This window comes from Stegodyphus dumicola, chromosome 2, assembly GCF_044657685.1.
Source record: "Stegodyphus dumicola isolate Sdum_Otavi_A_Nest chromosome 2, ASM4465768v1".
In the NCBI taxonomy this organism is placed as follows: Eukaryota; Metazoa; Arthropoda; class Arachnida; order Araneae; family Eresidae; genus Stegodyphus; species Stegodyphus dumicola.
In genome coordinates, this window is record NC_140769.1 from 102,245,447 (window position 1) to 102,266,498 (window position 21,052).

Here is a 21,052-nt window from a genome sequence, read left to right on the forward strand (position 1 = left end):
GCATCATGTTTCTATTTGTTCTCCTGTTGAAAACAATCAACTGCGGATAACTAACAGTGCTGTAAATCACATAACCTTTCCTAAAACAATTTTTACACTTTTGCAAACTGCTCGTGTGTATGTTACTGGCCACACAAGCATTACTAAATTAACACGCTGCATTTTGGATGGTGGTAGCCAAGCAAGTTTTGTTCATACAAACCTCATTGAAAACCTTAAGCTTAAAGTTGTCAGTTCTGCCTCACTTTCAGTTCAAGCGTTTGAATCTTTTACTTCACAAGAACAACGTAGATGTGTTCAACTGTCGCTTTCAAGTTTGTGGAGCAGCCAAGCATTTTTGATCTCCGCATTTGAAAGCTCCAATTCCTATACTACACATCCTACTGCTCCACTAGAAATAGTTCACTTTGCTCAGAAGAAAAGATTGAGAATTGCTGATCCACCGCACGACTCTTCACTGCCCATAGAAATACTTATTGGTGGTGATCATTATTGGCGAATTGTTTCCACAGAAGCTCCAATCAAATGATCAGATACGTCGCTTCTGGGAATTAGACTCCGTAGGGATACAAGATGCGCAGAAACGAAGAATGACTACTCGAGATGGAGAACTTTTATCAGAATTTCACAAAACTTACAGCACTGAAGACAATCGAAGAATTGTGTCTCTGCCTAGAAAACCATTGGTCCCACCTTTGCCTACAAACAAAATTATAGCGGAAAACAGATTTCATTCTCTTCAAAAAAGACTTGCATCTAGTGATGTGTTAAAGACACAATATGACAAATGCATGCTGAATTACATTGAACAAAAGCATGTTGAAGTTTGTTCCATAGATGAATACAATGAGAAGCCAGTATATTACCTTCCTCATCATGCTGTACGAAAGAAAACGCAATCTGAAACCAAGTGGAGAATTGTGTTTGACGCTTCCTCGCATGCTGCAGGAATGATTTCACTGAACGATACCTTGGAAGCTGGCCCGAATCTTCTTCCTGAATCTATTGGTTGCAGTTAAGATTTCGATTACATGAATTCGCTGTTACATGTGATGGTAAGCAAGCTTTTTTACAGTTGTCACTACATAAAGAAGATAGGGAAGTCACAAAATTTTTCTGGTACAAATTAAAATCTGATTCATCTCAACCTACTACTTTTACAGATGAAATAACTGTTTACAGATTTACTCGTTTACCATTTGGCCTTACTTGCAGTCCGTTTTTACTCTGTGCTGCGACACGAGAATTGGCTGCTAAACATATCGCAGAATTTCCAATTGCTGCACGAATGATATATAAACATCTCTATATGGATGACTTTCTTGCTAGTATGGAAACTGAATCACGCATTAGCTATATCACGAGATCAAGAATTTAATGGCTATAATAAAATTGCCTATAAAAAAGTGGGCTAAAAACTCTTTGAAACTCAAAGATGTACTACAAACACATGAAGAATCTCACAAAACGGAAACAACTGTCTTAGGTATTGGCTGGAATACAACTTCTGATACTTTGAAGCATGCATTCAAGACTTCCCTCTGTGGTTTTGCAGACAAACCACTAACAAAGAGATGGTTACTTTGCTGCATTGCTAGTTTTCATTATCCGTTAGACCTTTTTTCACCGTTTACTATTCTTGGGAAAATCTTATTCCAAGATACATGGATTCTTGGAATCAAGTGGGATGAATTACTACCTGCTAATTTATCAACTTTATGGTATGCAGCTGTGAAAGAACTTGATGATATTTGCACCCTTCAAATTCCTCGATGCATAGGGATTTCATCACATGTTCCTTTTGCTATTCATGTGTTTTGTGACGCATCTGAACGTGCCTATGGTTCAGTTTTGTACATTGTTACCTTTAAGGGTGACCAATCGAATGTGAATTTAGTGTGTAGTCGCAACAAACTAGCTCCTATAAAGAAAGTTACCTTACCTCGCTTGGAGCTCTTGGCGGCCCTGATGGGAGCACGATTGTTGCAACATTTATTGTGCTGAAACAAACATCTGTTCGTCAAATGCAACATTGGGGAGTGATTCTCAAGTTGTCTTAGGGTGGATACGCAGTGACTCCAACAAATGGAAAACTTTTGTTAGCAACAGAGTAACAGATATTATTTCCTATACCAATCCTTCACAATGGAGACATTGCCCTGGCGAAGACAAACTTTCTCGAGGTGTTTCACCATCAACATTAAAAAACCTGGAAATCTGGTGGAACGGCCCTCCGTAGTTAGTCAAATCTCTAGAATATTGGCCTCATTCTGATACTATTTCTAAAGATTACAGTCATAACTTCGAGGCAAAGAAAGAAAAAGTTCAGACCCTTCACATCGTATCTACTCAACCAATCATAAAGGCTGGAAACTACAGTTCTTACGTTCGATTGTTACCTTGTAACATCTTGGATTCTTCGCTTTATTCACAACTGTAGGAAACAAGAAAAGTTAGTGGGTGAATTACATACCACAGAACTGAATCAAGCTCGTATTTATTGGATACAGACCGTTCAGAAAGAATCTTTTCCTTCAGAATATGAAGCTCTGTTGACAGGAAAATCACTCCCTAAGAAATCAAGGATATAACCCTTTTTTCAAGAACAATATTATACTTCTTGGTGGTCGACTACAGTTTTCTGATTTATCTCACGCTGAAAAACATCCCATATTATTGAACAGTTCTCATCATTTTAGAAGCCTACTGATACGCCAAACACATTTACGAATGCATCATCTCGGTGTTCGGATTGTACTTTCTCAGCTTCGTTCAGAATATTGGATATTAAGAGCAAGACAAGCCATTTAAAAGGTGATAAAGACTTGCCTTTCATGTAAAGTACTGAAGCAAAGAGAAGTGAACAGATAGAAGCTCCATTACCAGCTGAGCGAATTCAAAAGTCATCTCCTTTCGAAACTACCGGAATTGATTTTGCTGGACCACTCTGTGTAAAAAATAATAACTCCGTTACAAAAGCTTACATTGCCATTTTCACATGTGCTACAACTCAAGTTATCCACTTAGAATTAGTTTCCGATCTGCGTGCTGACGTCTTCCTACTTGCATTACAACGTTTTTTCTCTAGACGTTCACTTCCTCATACAGTGTACACTGATAATGCCACAACGTTCTGCGCTGCGGATAAAGAGCTGAAATTATTGTGGGATACTATATCCTCTGCCAAGGCACAACAGTTTTATGCCCACCACAGCATGGAAATTTTTCGCCCCGGAGCGGCTTGGTGGGGAGGATGGTGGGAAAGATTGATAGGCTCAATTAAGCGATGCCTTCGAAAAACATTAGGTAAGGCTCTTTTGGATGACGCTGGTTTGATCACTGTATTATGTGATATTGAAGCCGCTCTTAACAGTAGACCGATTGTCCACGAATACGGAATAAAAGATGACTTTAACACCCTCGCACTTCCTCATAGGATAGAAATTAACTACTATTCCTTCCAGCTCCACAAATCTTGAAACAAATTTAAATCGTATGTGGAAGAATCGTCAACATTTGATGGACTCTTTTTGGAAAAGATGGCAAAAGGAATATTTGATGGACTTGCGTACATTTCATCAAGTGCGGAATCCATCTGAAACAAACAAATAAAATATGGAAAAAATAAAAAGTATAAATAAATAAATAAGTATAAAGTACTATCTCCTAATAGATTATAATTATGTAATTCCTTACAAGGAAATAAGGAATATAATTAAAATTTTTGGCATTTTATTTACTTTCTGTTTTCAGATCTCTTAGAGCGGAATTTGCCAGCCAACGCAAAGCGTTATATTCGAATGACAAAAGAAATGTATGACTCCTGCATGGATCTCCGTAAGTCTAATTTTTAATTCGATCTCTATTATTTTAATTCGGAAGTATATATGACAGAAATTATCAGAATACGTTTCTTTTAATAACTTTAGGGAAATTATAAATTGATACAAGCGCATTATAGATCCATAATTTATTTTTGACAGTGAATTCCCCCATACTGTTTTTTTATACTGTTTTTTATATTCTAATGACAAAAGAAATGTATGACTCCTCCACGGATCTCCGTAAGTCTAATTTTTAATTCGATATCTATTCTTTTAATTTGGCAATATATATGACAGAAATTATCAGAATGCGTTTCTTTTTAATATCTTTAGGGAAGTTATAAATTGATACAAGTGCATTGCAGATCCATAATTTATTTTTGACAGTGAATTCCCTCATACTGTTTTTTTTTGGGTAATTTAAATATAATTAGGTATCAAACTACCTTTACAAAACATTCCTGTGTTTTAGAAGAATTCTCTGTTCACACTTCCTAGACATTTGGATTTCAGGAGCACAGAGAAAAGGTAACCTTAATTAAAAGATTTACTGAAACAATTGACGTAGTACTGAGACAATTGATGTAGTAAAATTAAAATTGAACAAAAATTATCCACAACATTCTGGGGGTCTCAGATATACAAATATTTAAATGTGTATATCTTACCAATCTCCAGCTACTGCAGCTTCTGGCCTCTATTCCTACGCGTTAATAAATACAAAATCATTTACCAAAACCCAGAATAGTACTCAGGGGGACATTTCAGGAACAATTTTCTAGTGAAATTTTAGTCACTTGCCAGAATTGGCTAAATTTTTAACATGCAAGCTAATCAACTTTTAATCTGTATTTAGTATTAAGCTATTTATGCGATACTGTTGCGAGCGTATTGGTTAGTAATGGATTGAATACATACAGAATTGATGATAGCTTGATAAAATTTATTTTCCCAAAAGAATCAGTTTACAGTTCTGAAACTTTCCACAAAAGCACTCGCAGAGCTCTTCTCAGCAGGACAGAGCACAATTTAGTAATTATCACTTCAAACTACTAATCCCGTTAAACACAACGCAAAGCGCATCCAAAGAACAAAACTCGCACGAAGATGTCTTAATAATTCGAAGTCAACTCTGAACTAAAAAACTGAGAAATGATGCTCTCTTAGGTCTTATAGCTTTGCCTGTCCGCCAGAAAATCTTTAGTGCCTTCTATTTCTGTAAACTACTGGAAGGCATATACGGTTAAATATAAGTTACATAGAAGGGTTACAATTACGGTTACAATTACATATAGGGAACAATTACATTTATTCAATTATAGTACCGATTACAATTATACAGGGACCGGACCAAAATGTTGCCAAATGATCGCCAAGTTTGGTGACTTTTGGCGATATCTCGTCAAATGTGGCAATAAAAAAATTAGTTAAGTTGGCAAAAACCATTGCCAGCTCGGCGATATCTCGCCAATTTGACGAAATAGCCATTTACTTTAATGTTAAACAGACTTGTCCTGTAATCTTATTTTTCCGGCAGAGTTTCCTCTCTAGAGGAATTTCATGTTACATTATACAAAAGATAATACAATTTTATATATAATTTGATTATAACCTTTTATATATTTAGAAAATTCATAACAATATTATCGCTTCACTGTATATTTTATTTTAAAATATTTACCATTTTTAACTTATAATCAACCTGAAGTGAAGTAGGAATTTTTGAAGATGTGTACTATGCGTAATTTGATTTTCAAGCTCACTTTAAAAAGCATGGTATTTCTCTTGCGTTATATTTTCTCCTGTAAAATGTTGACCATTTTGAACGTTCCGGGAAATGAAAAACAAGCAGCAGTCTCTGCATAATTATCGTTCATTCTTTAGTAACTTTCATATCTTTTCTTTCTAAAATTTTAACCATATTTAACTTACCATGAATTGAGGAAGTAGTAGCCTCTTATTCAGTACCACGAATTTTGCATACTGAGCGGAAATGTATCACTGGTCACCAAATGAAATTATCTATTGGGAAACAAAAATTTGAAGATACAATGCGAAAAGCTGCAGAGGAAAAAAAGGATCTTCATGCTGATAATTAGTTTATGGTTCCAGAATTTCTCTTCTTACTACTTTGCGTTTCATACATCGATAAGATCAAGAACTAACTTTCACCAGGGGATGCAATGCACACAGTTAAATATAAGTGAAAACACATTGATTGGAAAAACTATATGACAGAAGATTGTAGATTGACTTTCACCAAACACTCGAAAGGTAAATTTGGTAGAAAGGAAAAAATCAGGATTAACGAAGATCAAATTTCAGATTACGAAAATCAGTCCTCAAATGAAAGAATAATGTGGGTGGAATTTTACCGAAATAATTATCTTTTCGAGAAACTTTTAGTATGACGAACGAATGTTTCTTTTTGCAAATATTAAACAAAGGCATCATATTGTTACGAATTTGGTTTTTAAAAAGCTAATGTTAGTTCAGTTATAAATTTAATGGTTTTATTTCCCGCGCAGTGCAGCGCGTGACGAATATTAAAAGAAAGCTAAGCCGGAAAAATAGAAAATACAAGAGCACGTGCATTTACCATTAAATAAATAAATATGTCTTTTTGATTTCGAGAAAGTACCAGAAAATTCTCGCACGCGATTTAAAAATCTTATAAAAGGAGGAAAAACCTTTCAGTTCGTAGTAGTTGCTTAGTTTGTTGTTGTTTAGAAAACTGCTCTTGTTGATTGTAGCGAATTCGCGGATTAGCTTTCTTTAGCTGTTTTGGAATTAAGTTCTATTGAACATTTGAGTAATTAAAAGATAACTACTGTGAGATATTATAATACTGCACGATAATTTGAGGAAATTTATGCATATTTCTTGTGATAATAACAAATTTTTGTTCATTTTTCATCGGACTTGTGCATTCATTTCGTAACGAACCCGTACGCACGCAACAATATCTCTGAAGGAGAGGATAACAAATCATGTGCATAATGAGAATACAATATATCTGGATTACGTGTGCGTTTATCAGAGCGAATTCAAAATATATCGAATATCAAAATTTTGGAAATATTATTAGAAAACAATATTTCCAAAATTTTACAATGTGTCTAAAAGCATCAGTTTTAGATCCAATATCTGGCGCAAGCATATAAAAATTTAAATGATTCTGAGGTGCTACCACATGGTACCACAAAAGGCAAAGAAGAAAGGCTTGTCAGTCCTTAAAATGATCAGTTACTTGATTGCTTGTAGGGATTCTTCATTTTATCTATTAACTAAGTGTGGAGGAACCTAGTGAACATACTAAGCGAATAATTGCTCAAGTCCAAAAACAGAAACCTAAAACTCAAGAAGGGTTAATTACTCCATATTGCTCACGATAAAGATGCACAGACGGTCCCTTTCTCAGAACGTACAACAAAATCTCTACTTGGGCTTAAAAATGTAAGAAATAAGAACTTAGCTTATGACTAACTAAAGCGATTTAGCCGAAGCTAACACAATTTCTAACTAGTTGACCCCTAATATTAAATTAGCTAGCGAACCTATCTAGGGCACGCAATACGGCCGAGCGTAGTAACAGCTTAGAAACACGTAGCCCAAGGGCAAACGCGCGCGCGCTATTCAGGAAATCTAATAGAAGAGATAGAAAAGTGTGACAAACTTAAAAATAACTGTTATAAACTTAGGATAAAGAAGCTTAATAGCAACAATTGGCGTGAATGATGGCCTTCTGGAAAATAAACAAATGATATTTTCTCTCGCATATTTACGGTTTTTTATTTTTTAAAAGGTGCCATAATATTCACCAAATTAATTTTAAATATCGTCAGATTTCAGGTTGAATAAGGAAACATTCTGAAAGGTTGATACAACTGTTTTTCAGATATTGATTCTCCCGTTATTTAAATCAGCATAATTTTGCATGGCTAATGGGAAGAAACAAAATGAAATATACAGGAAATTGTAAACCGTTGTGTTTTTCCTATGAAAAGATGTTCTTGAATGTCTTGAAATAATTTTTTCTTATGCTTTTTTCCCAGCGGAAATTTTTAAGCGGAGGCACAGCTACAAATTAGGCCTATTTTCGAATCTATATACTATTAGGCGCTTCATGAACGAAAAACTATTTTTACACATATACCTTACTAAGAAAGTCATCGTATTAATATGGACAACAGCCAGAAGAAATTTACAGCAAGAAATAATTTTTTAGTTTCCTGCAAAGTTTAAAAGAAAAGGAAAAAATTCTTCCTTTTAGAGGTTGTTCCTTAAAGTTACTCTCGTACTCTAGAGACAATCTTTACGAAAGTTTGAGGACTACCGATTTATAAAATATAAGTTTCAGCAATCTTTCTATCTTACATTAGGGGTTACGTGAACCACAGTTCGAAGATCTGTAAATTGCTGTATTATACAGTATAATCTGTAATGAGTATGTATGATCTACAATGTTTGAATATTTTTTCGAAATATGAAATATTTAAAGACCAATTTAATTACTTATTAATGTACGATTTACTCTTTTGAAAGAAAGCTATTAATATGCAATGCTCGAAATTTATGCTGTTTACTTATGCTGAGCAGACCGACAATTAAATTATTTCACAAATTTACCAAAATATTGTTACGAATTTGGTATTTAAAAAGCTAATGTTAGTTCAATTATAAATTAAAATGTTTTATTTCTCGCGCAGTGCAGCGCGTGACGAATATTAAAAGAAAGCTAAGCCGGAAAAATTAAAAATACAAGAGTGCGTGCGTTAAATAAATAAATATCTCTTTTTGATTTCGAGAAAGTACTGGAAAATTCTAGCGCGTGATTTTAAAATCTTATAAAAGGAGGAAAACATCTCAGTTTGTAGTAGTTGCTTAGTTTGTTGTTGTTTAGAAAACTACTGTTGTTGATTGTAGCGAATTCGCGGATTAGCGTTCCTTAGCTGTTTTGAATTACGTTCTGTTGGACATTTGAGTAGTTAAAAGATAACTACTGTGAGATATTGTAATACTGCATGATAATTTGAGAAAATTTAAGCATTTTTGTTGTGATAATAATAAATTTTTGTTCATTTTTCATCGGACTTCTGCATTCATTTCATAACGAACCCGTACGCACGCAACAATTTTTGGTGGCAGCGGTAGGATTTGAATGCCAATAACAAGAGCGATGGAAGAACAATTCAGGCAAATGATGACTGCATTTGCTGCTTTCCAAGAAAAGATGGAAGGGGCCGTCAACTCCGTTAAGGAAGAAATGAAATTGGGCCAGGAATCCGTTAAGGAAGAAATGAAATTGGGCAAGGAATCCGTTAAGGAAGAAATGAAATTGGGCCAAGATTCCGTTAAAGGAGAGATGAGATCCGTTAAAAAGGAAATGGAAGCCGTTCACGAAAAGTTGGAAGCTGGTCAAGTAACATTTAAAGAAGACATAAAAGCTGTACAAGAAAAGATTGAAGCAGGTCAAGTCGAAATGAAAAGAGAAATAACCTGCGTAATAGAAAGTAAATTTGAGGCTATGGAAGACAGAATAGGAGCTGTCGAAAATAAAGTCGGGCAAATTGAAGAAAAGGTTTCTTCTGTCAAAGATGAAATAGAAGATAGAGTGTCGGCTGTGGAGCAACGAGTCGAAGGAAGAGTTTCGGCCTTCCAACAACAAATTGAAGAAAGAGTTTCTGCCGTCGAACAACAAATTGATGATAGGGTTTCTGCTGCCGTCGCCAAAGAAGTTGACAGCCTAAAGAAGTGCATAGCGACGGTAGGAAACAATTCTGAAGGTTTCAAATTTTTATCAATGCCTGCTCGTTCCGTTCTGAAACTATCTACATATGATGGGAAGACCTCCTGGCAGGTGTATAGGACACAATTTTCTATCGTTGCGGATGCGAATGGATGGGATTCCCAAGCTAAGGCCTGTCATCTCGCCGCTTCTCTGAGAGCAGACGCAGCGGATATCCTGCAGACGCTTCCCGAAAATCAAAGGCTAGATTTCGAAGCTCTATCCGGCGCTTTGGAGCTGCGCTTCGGCGAGAAATGTTTAAAAGACTACAGCAGGCTCCAATTAAAATCTCGTCAACAGAAGCTCACCGAAACGCTTCAGGAGCTCGCCACGGATGTTGAAAGGCTGTCACATCACGCCTTTTCGGAGTGCCCGACAGAAACAAGGGAAATCCTGTCCCTGCAATATTTCATCGATGGCATCCGGGACCCTGTAATACAGAAAGCACTGCGAATGGCGGATGTTAAAGATCTGAAAAGCGCTTTAGTGTATGCCATGAAATTTGAGGCAGCCCAGCAAGCCACCCGTCGAGACCGCCATCCAGTCAGAGCTGCTCAAGTCCAGGAGCCAGGGGATCAAGTCATTGCTCGTCTAGACGATTTAACTAGACAACTGAACGCCTTGAGACAGAATATTGGTGACAAGAAACCGACCGTAAAGTGCTGGAACTGCGGTGCTGAAGGACACATACGACGAAACTGCAGAACACCCCAGGGCACGGATGCTAAGACCGCTCCTAACAAACAGCAGGGAAACTAATTAGTGGCCATCTCGCGGGGCGGAGGTTGCCAGATCATGAAAAGCCCCAGTTTAAAGCGCTTCAGATTTCTGCAGTGAGAGGCGGCAGTAATGGACGTTTCATAATAGGACATATTAATGGAGTTCCCTGCAATATGACGATAGATACAGGAGCCAACGTTACCATCATCCGAAAAGATTTGGCTCAACAACTGGGAAGCAAACTTATCTGGACGCCGCCCTGCGTTACCCTACAGACTGTGTCCGGTGAGAAGATCAACATCGATGGAAAAGTAAATGCTAACATCACGTTTGGAAGTGCCGCTTACCATCACACGGCATATGTAGCAGAGATCACTGATTCTTGCATACTCGGATTGGACTTTCTAAGGAAATACAATTTTTCCTTGGACTTTAAAAATAACGAATTGCATTCTACATCTGAGGACATAGCGTTATTTGGAGTCAATGATGAAGTTAAATCTGTCCATAAAATCATAGCACAAGACAATATCACAATACCGGCAAGAACAGAAATTTTACTTCCTGGATCCATAGCCGAAAACAGAAATTTCCGCTACGGCATCATAGAATATCCTAATAACTGTAATATCCCAAAAGGAGTACTAGTAGCCTCAACACTCGTCGACCTATCCAGAACGGTTATCCCGGTGAGAGTCGCCAATGTAACTGAGAAGGCGAGAGTTATTAAGAAAGGTGAAGTGGTTGCAACATGTACTCCAGTAACCACCGTTGAAAGAAAGAGTAACATCCAAGAATCCGTGTCTCCAGAAAGCATTACATCAGAGTTACTTCAGAATGCGCAATTAAACGATGAAGAGAAGAATGCTGCCGATCGCGTCGTTAAAGATCTTCAAGATGTTTTCTCCCGCTCGTATTCTGACGTGGGTCGAACTAGTTTGATACAACATAGAATAGATACCGGTGATCATCCCCCGATCAAGCAACATCCAAGACGTCTACCGTTTGCTAAACAGGAAGAGGTGCGAACACTGTTAAAAGATATGGAAGAAGGCGATGTCATCGAGCCTTCAGTAAGTCCATGGGCATCTCCCATCGTCCTAGTCAGAAAGAAAGACGGCTCAACAAGATTTTGCGTCGACTATCGCCGGTTGAATGAGGTTACGAAGAAAGACAGTTACCCTCTTCCTAGAATTGACGACATTCTAGACACTCTTTCTGGAAGCAAGTGGTTCTCAACACTTGATTTAAAGAGTGGGTATTGGCAGGTAGAAATACAGCCTGAAGACCGAGAAAAGACGGCATTTACTACGGGACAAGGGCTTTGGCAATTCAAGGTGATGCCGTTTGGACTGTGTAATGGCCGGCAACATTCGAACGTCTTATGGAAACTGTTTTGAAAGGCCTTTCCTACGAAGCCTGCCTCATATACCTGGACGACATCATCATCGTCGGAAAGAGTTTTGAAGAACATTTAGAAAATCTTAGGAAGGTGCTTCAGAAACTGAAAGAAGCCAATCTGAAGCTGAGTCCCGCTAAATGCAAATTGTTCCGAAAGGAAGTGACTTACCTGGGACATGTCACCTCTGCAGAAGGTGTGCGCACGGATCCTGAAAAGGTATCAGCCGTTAAATCCTGGAAACGTCCCGAAAATGTCCATCAGCTGAGAAGCTGAGAAGCTTCCTAGGGCTTTGCACCTACTATAGGAAATTCGTGAAGGACTTTTCTTCCATCGCAAGACCCCTACACAAGCTGACAGAGAGCAACCAGAAGTTCTTGTGGACAAAAGAATGCGAGGATGCATTTAACAACTTAAAGGAGGCTTTAACATCTGCTCCAATCCTGACGTATCCTCAGCTTGACCGACCATTTATTCTCGACACCGACGCGAGTAATGAAAGTGTTGGTGCTGTTTTGTCCCAAGAAATAGACGGCCAAGAACGTGTAGTGGCATACTGGAGCAAGTGCCTGTCTAAACCGGAGAGGAATTATTGTGTCACCAGGAAAGAGTTGCTAGCCATAGTCAAAGCTGTAGAACAGTTCCATCACTATCTATACGGCAGAAAATTCCTGCTCCGCACCGATCATGCATCATTAACCTGGCTTTTAAATTTCAAGAATCCTGAGGGTCAAATAGCCAGGTGGATACAGAGACTCCAAGAATATGACATCACTATCCGTCATCGTAAGGGATCATCACACGGAAACGCCGACGCCCTGTCTAGAAGACCTTGCCAAGAAAGCTGCCGATATTGTTCCAGGGTGGAAGCGAAATACGAGCTGCTGACTCCGGTCGCAAGACAAATTACAACATCAACATCGGCTGATCGAGAACCGTGGAGTGATGATGAAGTCAGGAAAGACCAGCTGGAAGACCGCGACATTAAATCCATAATTGATTTAATGGAGTCATCAAACAGAAAACCTACCTGGCAGGACATTTCTATCTGTAGTCCTACAACCAAACAATATTGGGCACTCTGGGATTCACTTCACATTCGAAACGGCGTCTTATACCGGAAATTCGAATCGGATGATGGGAAGACGTTCCGATGGCAACTTATACTTCCAAGATCCCGCATTCCTGATGTCCTTAAAGAGTTACATAGAACCCCTACTGGAGGTCACTTTGGAATAATGAAGACCTTGCAGAGAGTTCGTGAGCGCTTTTACTGGAATAATGCAAAGGATGACGTGCAAAAGTGGTGCCGATCTTGCGATGCCTGTGCAGGTCGGAAAGGACCGAGGAGACGCAGCCGAGGCAAGCTGCAACGTTACAACGTAGGGGCGCCTTTTGAACGTATCGCCTTTGACATCCTGGGACCTCTGCCACGAACTGCTGATGGCAACAAATACATACTCGTTGTCATTGATTACTTCACCAAGTGGCCTGAAGCTTATCCTATTCCTGATCAAGAGTCAAGAGGCTGTCACAGTAACTGAGGTAATGATACAGCACTGGATTTCCAGGTTCGGAGTGCCTCTTCAGTTACATTCCGATCAGGGAAGGAATTTTGCCTCGACAGTAATCAAAGAACTATGCAAACTACTCGGCATTGACAAAACTCAAACGACGCCATTGCATCCCCAGTCGGACGGCATGGTAGAGAGGTTCAATCGAACCATCCTTAATAACCTCTTATTAGTGGTTTCCAGAAACCAACAGGACTGGGACAAGAAATTACCACTCTTTTTACTGGCTTACCGCAGTGCTGTCCACGAGACTACCGGCTATTCTCCATCACAGATGCTCTTCGGTCGTGACCTTCGTCTGCCTTGTGATCTATTGTTTGGCCGCCCTCCGGATGCTCCTTCATCGCCTGAGGAATATATTCAAGATCTCCAGGCCCGGTTTGAAGTAATGCACAACTTTGCACGAGAGCGAGTCAACTTGGCGACGGAGAAGATGAAGACCCGCTACGACACAAGAGCTACTGAACATCAGTTCCACGAAGGAGACAAGGTGTGGTTGTGGAATCCGACTCGACGGAAAGGACTTTGTCCGAAATTACAGTCACCTTGGGATGGCCCGTATACAGTCCTAAAAAGACTGAATGACGTCGTGGTTCGGATTCGTAAGTCTTCGACTCTAAACCTAAAGTCGTTCATTACGACAGGTTAGCTCATTACTATGGCCATAGTACGTAATGTAAATAATTGTAAATAGTATCAGACCATGGTCCTTTTTGTTTATAAATGGGTATTTGATTTGATTTGTATTTAGTATTTGATTTTCATTTAGTATTTGATTTGTATTTAGTATTTGATTTGTATTTAGTATTTGTTTTGTATTTAGTATTTGATAGCATTTGATTTGTTTAAGTTAGTTATTGCATTTATTGTTTATATTGTTTGATATTGTAATGTAATGTTTATGCCTCAGTTGCATTTATGCCACAGTTGTAAGTTTAGCTTCCTGTCCAGGGATTGTACTGCCCGGGACGTGCAGTCCTTGGGAAGGGGGCAGTGTTACGAATTTGGTATTTAAAAAGCTAATGTTAGTTCAATTATAAATTAAATGGTTTTATTTTTCGCGCAGTGCAGCGCGTGGCGAATATTAAAAGAAAGCTAAGCCGGAAAAATTAAAAATACAAGAGCGCGTGCGTTAAATAAATAAATATCTTTTTTTGATTTCGAGAAAGTACTGGAAAATTCTAGCGCGTGATTTTAAAATCTTATAAAAGGAGGAAAACATCTCAGTTTGTAGTAGTTGCTTTGTTTGTTGTTGTTTAGAAAACTACTGTTGTTGATTGTAGCGAATTCGCGGATTAACGTTCCTTAGCTGTTTTGAATTACGTTCTATTGGACATTTGAGTAGTTAAAAGATAACTACTGTGAGATATTGTAATACTGCATGATAATTTGAGAAAATTTAAGCATTTTTGTTGTGATAATAATAAATTTTTGTTCATTTTTCATCGGACTTCTACATTCATTTCATAACGAACCCGTACGCACGCAACAATATGTTTGACTTAATTTGTTGTAAACTACAGTTATGATTTCAAAATGAAATATAGAAAATAGCTTTGCAATGTTCAAACTAAAAAAATTAAATTAAATTAAATTGCTAAATTTCATTATTTTAGCATTTACTTATTAAATCAAATCTAGAGATGCCAACGTCTTCCCAAATTATAATACTTAATTAAACAGAATTGACATGGATTAAATCAAAATTAAGAATTTAATAAATAAATTATTTTTTTAAGCACTAACTCGAGCGCCTTTTCGTAAAAGAGTAATCAAATAATTCTTCATATAAGCCAGGGAAGGAAAAATCACTGTTTAATACACTGACAAATATCAACTTTGGATCGAAACTTTCGTACAAACTTAGAATATTAACTGTTGTTATGATAAGCTAGCAAGGAATCATAAGTTTCTTAAATAATCGCAGTACCTCAGTTTCTGCTAACCATTTTTGCAAGTTAAGTTTTTATCTTCAAATATGAAGAGCATTTTAAATCTGAGGTCAATTAAAATGAACTTTCGGAACAAAATAAGCTTTTGACGTAAACATCCATTTTGGATTACAGTGGAACCTCGAGCTACGAGTTTAATTGGTTCCAGCACTAAGTTCGTATAGCGAATTTCTCGTATCTAGAAACATACTTCGCCACTGAAAATAGTGGAAATCCAGTTAATCCGTTCCACACATCCAAAAGTCTCATTCCCATCTCATCTTCAGTCGATACACTTCGTGTTTTTCCGAGAAGATCCAAGTACAGTTTCTTAGGCTTAGCACAAATGACAGCTTCCGAGACCGAATCGCCTTTTAACTGCTTCTCGTTAATTCACAGCAACAGCTTCTAGGAGTTTGCGACGGTGCTTGGAAATAACGGTAACTCCTTTGGCCACATCAAGTTTCTTAATTTCTACCTTCTTCTTCAGAGTAGTGCAGATCGTCGATTTCGAACGACCGTAAGTCTTTGCCGATTCCTTCACTCTCACACCTTAATCACGCTTATATTTATCTATAATTTCATTCTTAATTTCAACGGTCATCGTTTCCTTCGTTTTCTTTCAGCACTATCTGAGGCAACAATCTTCTTGGGAGGTATCGTGAAATAATTATTTTCACCTTAAATGTAAAAAACAATCAACTCACAATCGCATAAATACGTAGATCAAAGAACACTGAGTGATCTGACGAGGAGATTCCTCGTCTCGAGCCAGATCAGTAAACGCGACACTCATACCCACTGCTTGGCTCCTTGCTCATAACTCGAGTGAATGCTTGTATTTAGAGACGAATTTTTCGCTCATACTTTCCTCGTATCTCGAATTTCACGTATCTAGAGGTTACAATGAACTGAATCCATTCACCAGTTTTGGGTAGCTCTTCTATGAAATTTAATATAATTCTTTCAGTTTAATTATGGTGTGGGTCTGACATTTTGGTTCTTTGACTCCTTTAATTAGAATAGTAGTAATCTCTTGGAGCATTTAACATAGTAAAGCGTTACGTACATGAAACAGTAGAAATAACTGCTTATATTTTGTATATCATTTATGAGAGGGTAAAGGAAAATAAGCGCCTACGAGAGACTTGCTGCTTCTGATTAGGTTAATGAAACGTCTTAACATTAGACTTGCACATTTTTCTTTTGAACTTCTAGTCTGTGCTCACATAACATTTCTTCATTTTTCTAGAAAGCATCGAACAGGTGGATAGCGAACCACTGAAGAAGGTTTTGAAGGAATTTGGAGGTTGGCCGACTGTGGAAGAAAACGTCGACCAGACAGATCGCGAACCACTAACGGACGGTTTGAAGGATCTTAGGCTAGCTGTAGAAGAAAGCAGCGAGCGGGCAGATCGCGAATTACGCAGGGGGGGTTTGAAAGATTTTAAAGATAAGCTGGCTGAGATTGGAAGCACCGATCAACCGGATCGCGAATTACGCAGGGGGGGTTTGAAAGATTTTAAAGATAAGCTGGCTGAGATTGGAAGCACCGATCAACCGGATCGCGAACCACCAAGGAAGGGTTGGAAAGATTTTAAAGGTTTGCTGCCTACACGAAAAAAGAGCTGGGATCCGACTTCTTTTGATTGGATGGATACTCTCATCAAAATGCGCAAGAAGGGCTTCAATCATAATATCTTTATGAGTTTGTCTGTGACCAAAGACGGTGAATCTCATTACCTAGAGGTACGTATGCATGCCTTAACAAGATGTACTTGATAATTTTATCGTTCATTTCGCTCAGAACAAGTTCTTTTACTAAGAAAGCATGATTTAGAACTAAATTTAATTGTGTTAAACAGTTTTGTGTCGAAAAGAATTAATAAAATTTAATTTGAATTATTTACGAGATTGTATGCAATAATTAAAGCGAATTCTAAAAACAGCTTCTTAAAAAAAAATCTGTAGATTAAGAAATAGGCGCTGAAATGCAGAATTCTTGAAAAAGAATGAGACAAATTCGAAGTTCTGTTTCGTAATCAAGCATCTTTACGAAATGAGCCATTCATCATTTGGAAGAATAGGTTTCTAAGCTTTCAAAAGTTGTTAGCAGTGTCTGTGGATGCGTTGCCATTGGTGAACATTCAGTTGTAATTTTACACTCGAAATGGTAAAACTGCCGAAAATGGTATTCTGGATTCTGGAGTCTGCGAACATTCGACAGTGGTTTCTGCAGTTTCAAGACAATGGATACCTGGATAGAGTAACATGTCCTAGACTGCCTCGAATTTCGCAAAAAGAAATTGAAGAAAGTCCGGGATTCATTTCAGCGTAGTTTACGGGTTACGTCCACGATTTTAGTTAACTGCCAGCTTGTGATCCTTCAACCTACCTGAATGCTTGCATAACAGAAAATGAAGCTTCATTACCAGGAGTAGGCGATTTGCCTGGTTGAGCTGTTGAGGGTCCTTCCTTGTCAAAGAGTCCTCCGCACTTAATTGCCAAAACTGGTAAATTTAATCTTGCAACTACACTCATGTCCATAAATTAAGGATAATTCGGAGTCACGCGGAAATCGAACTCTAAAATAAATATATTACCCGTAAAATAACTACACACACCTTCAAGAATCATATGCAAATTTCCGGAAGTAACCAGATGACACCGATGGTACGTCACAATGACGACAGTGTAAGAGAGTGATATATAAGGAATACAGGCAAAGAAGTAAAATTGTTCGCAGGCGCTTTATAAACATTTCAGTGCAATAACCGAATAGTTATGACACAAAGGAGGCATTTGGATGATTTTTTAAGTGGTAGAATTATCGGTCGTCTGGAATGTGGGCGTACCCAACTGGAAGTATTAGACGAACTTGGAATTTCCCAGAGTATCATCTCCAGGCTTTGTCAACGATTCCAAGATGATGGTAATGTGAGTAGACGTTACAGCACAGGTCGCCCCAGAGTTATAACGCCGAATGAGGACCGGTATTTGGCAGTTACTGCCAAAAGAAACAGGCGGAGCACAGCCTCAGACCTGTCTCGTCAGGTCTCTTCAGCCTCTGGTACGACAATTTCAAGGCAGATCGTGTACAGACGCTTAGGGCAGATTGGTCTATGTGCTCGTAGACCTGTCAGATGCGTTCCACTTACTGCAACTCACTGTCGCCTGCGGTTAGCCTGGAGTAGAGAGCATACATTGTGGACACCGCAACAGTGGGCTTGTGTGATGTTTTCCGACGAGTCCAGGTTTAGCTTGCAGTCTGATTCTCGCCGAACGTTCATATGGAGAGCTCCGTTACCACCAAGAAAACATCATTGAACGACACCGTTACGGTGGTGCAGGAGTGCTCGTTTGGGGTGGAATTATTCTGGGTTCCAGAACTGACCTGCATGATCAAATTGAAACCATGACAAGCCAAATCTATCGGGACGTCATTCTGGAACAACATGTACGTTTGTTTCGGGGCGCCATGAGCGGACAATTTGCGTTTATGGATGACAACGCCCGTCCTCACCGTACAAGCATCGTAGGGAATGCCTTCAATCGGAGGATATCACCCGTATGGACTGGCCAGCATTCTCACCGGACTTGAATCCAGTAGAACACATGTGGGACATGCTTGGCCGACGAGTTGCAGCCCGTCAACCTCCTCCTACATGTCTACCGGAATTTAGGAGAGCATTGCTTTTTGAGTAGTGTAATATCCCCCAAGATCAGATCGATAATTTGATACTCAGCATGCCTAGGCGTTGTACGGACTGTATTGCATCGTCTGGGAGACATACAATGTATTAACAATCATACCAACCATGTAATATTGGTTCTTTTGTAAATAGGTTTTTTTTTTGTAATTTGCTCCAGGGAGAAAAAATCGCTAATTGTTTTAATAATATCAAACATATAGCATCTTTTTTTGCTCTTTACCTTTTGTTTAAAAAATAAGCTTTACAAATAAGTCAAATTTGTTTTGCTTCTAACTCTTCCTTTGCCTGATTTTGCATTATCCTTAATTTATGGACATGGGGGTATTACGTGAAAATTTCAGATATCGTCAGAGGCTTGTGAGGGCAACTACTATTTGAAATTAATAAAATATAACTTCGTGGAATTAGTTTATTCTTGAATAAGGCTTGAATCATAATTATAGGCATTTTAGAATTTTTATACCTTTGCTTTCAGCATTACTTTTTTTAAATCATATACCAGTTTCCAAAAACGTAATATTTTAGCAATATACATGCAATGAGCTCCACAGAATATTAATAAAATAATAGTATAATCAGAATTAACCCTTAGGCAGTTACGACAGTTACGAGATGAAGTAAATCTTTCTCCTCAATACGTGTCATATCTGTCAGTCGTATCTCTGTAATTCGAGCTGTGTTTGTTTGTGCTCCCACCGGTGCATAACTGGAATGTGAGCTGAGCTCGTTGATGACTGTCAAAAGGTTAAAAAGCGTATCATTCTAGTGATTACTAAAGTTTATGAAAATAATTTTATTTCAGTTTGCCATATAAAAATACCCAGGAAAAGATAAAATTACAGTATTTTTCGCCTCTTGATTCTGGTTATTATGGTACACCTGCATTCAGTATCTTAACTTTCATGGTAATACTAGATATTTACTAAGATAAATAGTAAATAATTGATTTAATTGCTGAAAACATTTAAATCACAAATACAAGTTCTTCAAAAGTTAAGTAACAGTTTTTTAATACTGATCCCAAAGCTATGAATTTTTTAAATCATACAAAAAGGCAAATTTTAATTATGATAATGAATAATTTTTAGAAGTATTTTTGATTTAAACAACAAATTATCTTTTTTTAAATAAATTTGGCTTTGGAGCAGTAGCTTTTAAGCGTTAAAATGGCAACAGCTTGCAAGAAAGTCTCACAATTTGAAACATCAGAATTTGAAATGGATGTCAACGAGAAATAATTTTGACATTGGCACAATCAGAGATTTTGCTGCTCGCAGCAGTTTCTGAAATTGGTATCCCGCTCTTCACCCGCCAAGAAGCTGCAAAGTGTATAATGTATTATAATAATGTAATTATTTAAAACGATTTTCAAGAAAAAGTTAAAACAGACATAAAAATGTGCTAATTTTTTAAACGTAATTTTTGTTTTCTGAAAACTTACGGTGCTTCTTATCGGCTAGTGAAATCGTCGATAAAGGAACTTGTTTCTTTATTCCATTTGCTGTTTAGTCAATATTGGAACATTTCTTAAAGGGAAGGTACTCATTTGTTGGTCTTGGGTCTTCTTAATCGACTTTTATGCAAAAGAATACTTCTGTCATAATTAGAAGCAATTGCAGCAAATGTGAGAAAAATTACCAGTAGTGTTTAAAATATTTGGAATTGAAGTTTAAAGACTATATGTTAGAACAATAAAGAAGTAGAAACGGATTAATTTCTACTTTTTTATTTTCCTTAGTTAGAAAAGAAATAAATCTCTGAAGTATTTTTTAACCAAGAATTCTTTCTTACTAATGTTAAGTTGAATTTCGTGTTTTTCCTTCAAAAAGTTTGATAAAGAGAGAAAGGTATAACAAAAATGTGAAGTTTTTGAAATCTCGTTATGGTTTTTTCAAATACGCTGTCAAATTAAAAAAATTTCCCTCCTCAGTTCAATTTCGCAAGTCAGTTATCACCTTGCGAACTGATTATCGATTTACGAACAGCTTTTTCTTTCTATCTCACCAGTCTACAATAATTGTAACTCTACAATAATTATAATATTGTCTACAATAATTATAACATTATAACTCGCAGAAAAAGTGCTGCCCTCCTAAAAACGTG

At 37.6% G+C, this 21,052-nt stretch overlaps 1 protein-coding gene across 1 annotated transcript in view; it reads left to right on the top strand.

Annotated features, from left to right (window-relative positions):
- The window catches only part of LOC118205639 (neprilysin-2-like), a 161,792-nt gene that overhangs the window by 35,950 nt on the left and 104,790 nt on the right, over positions 1 to 21,052 (top strand). Inside the window, exons 5-6 of the mRNA XM_085810971.1 lie at positions 3,754 to 3,837; positions 16,489 to 16,985. Coding sequence (XP_085667097.1) covers positions 3,754 to 3,837; positions 16,489 to 16,985 — 581 coding nt within the window. The remainder of the gene's footprint in view (positions 1 to 3,753; positions 3,838 to 16,488; positions 16,986 to 21,052) is intronic.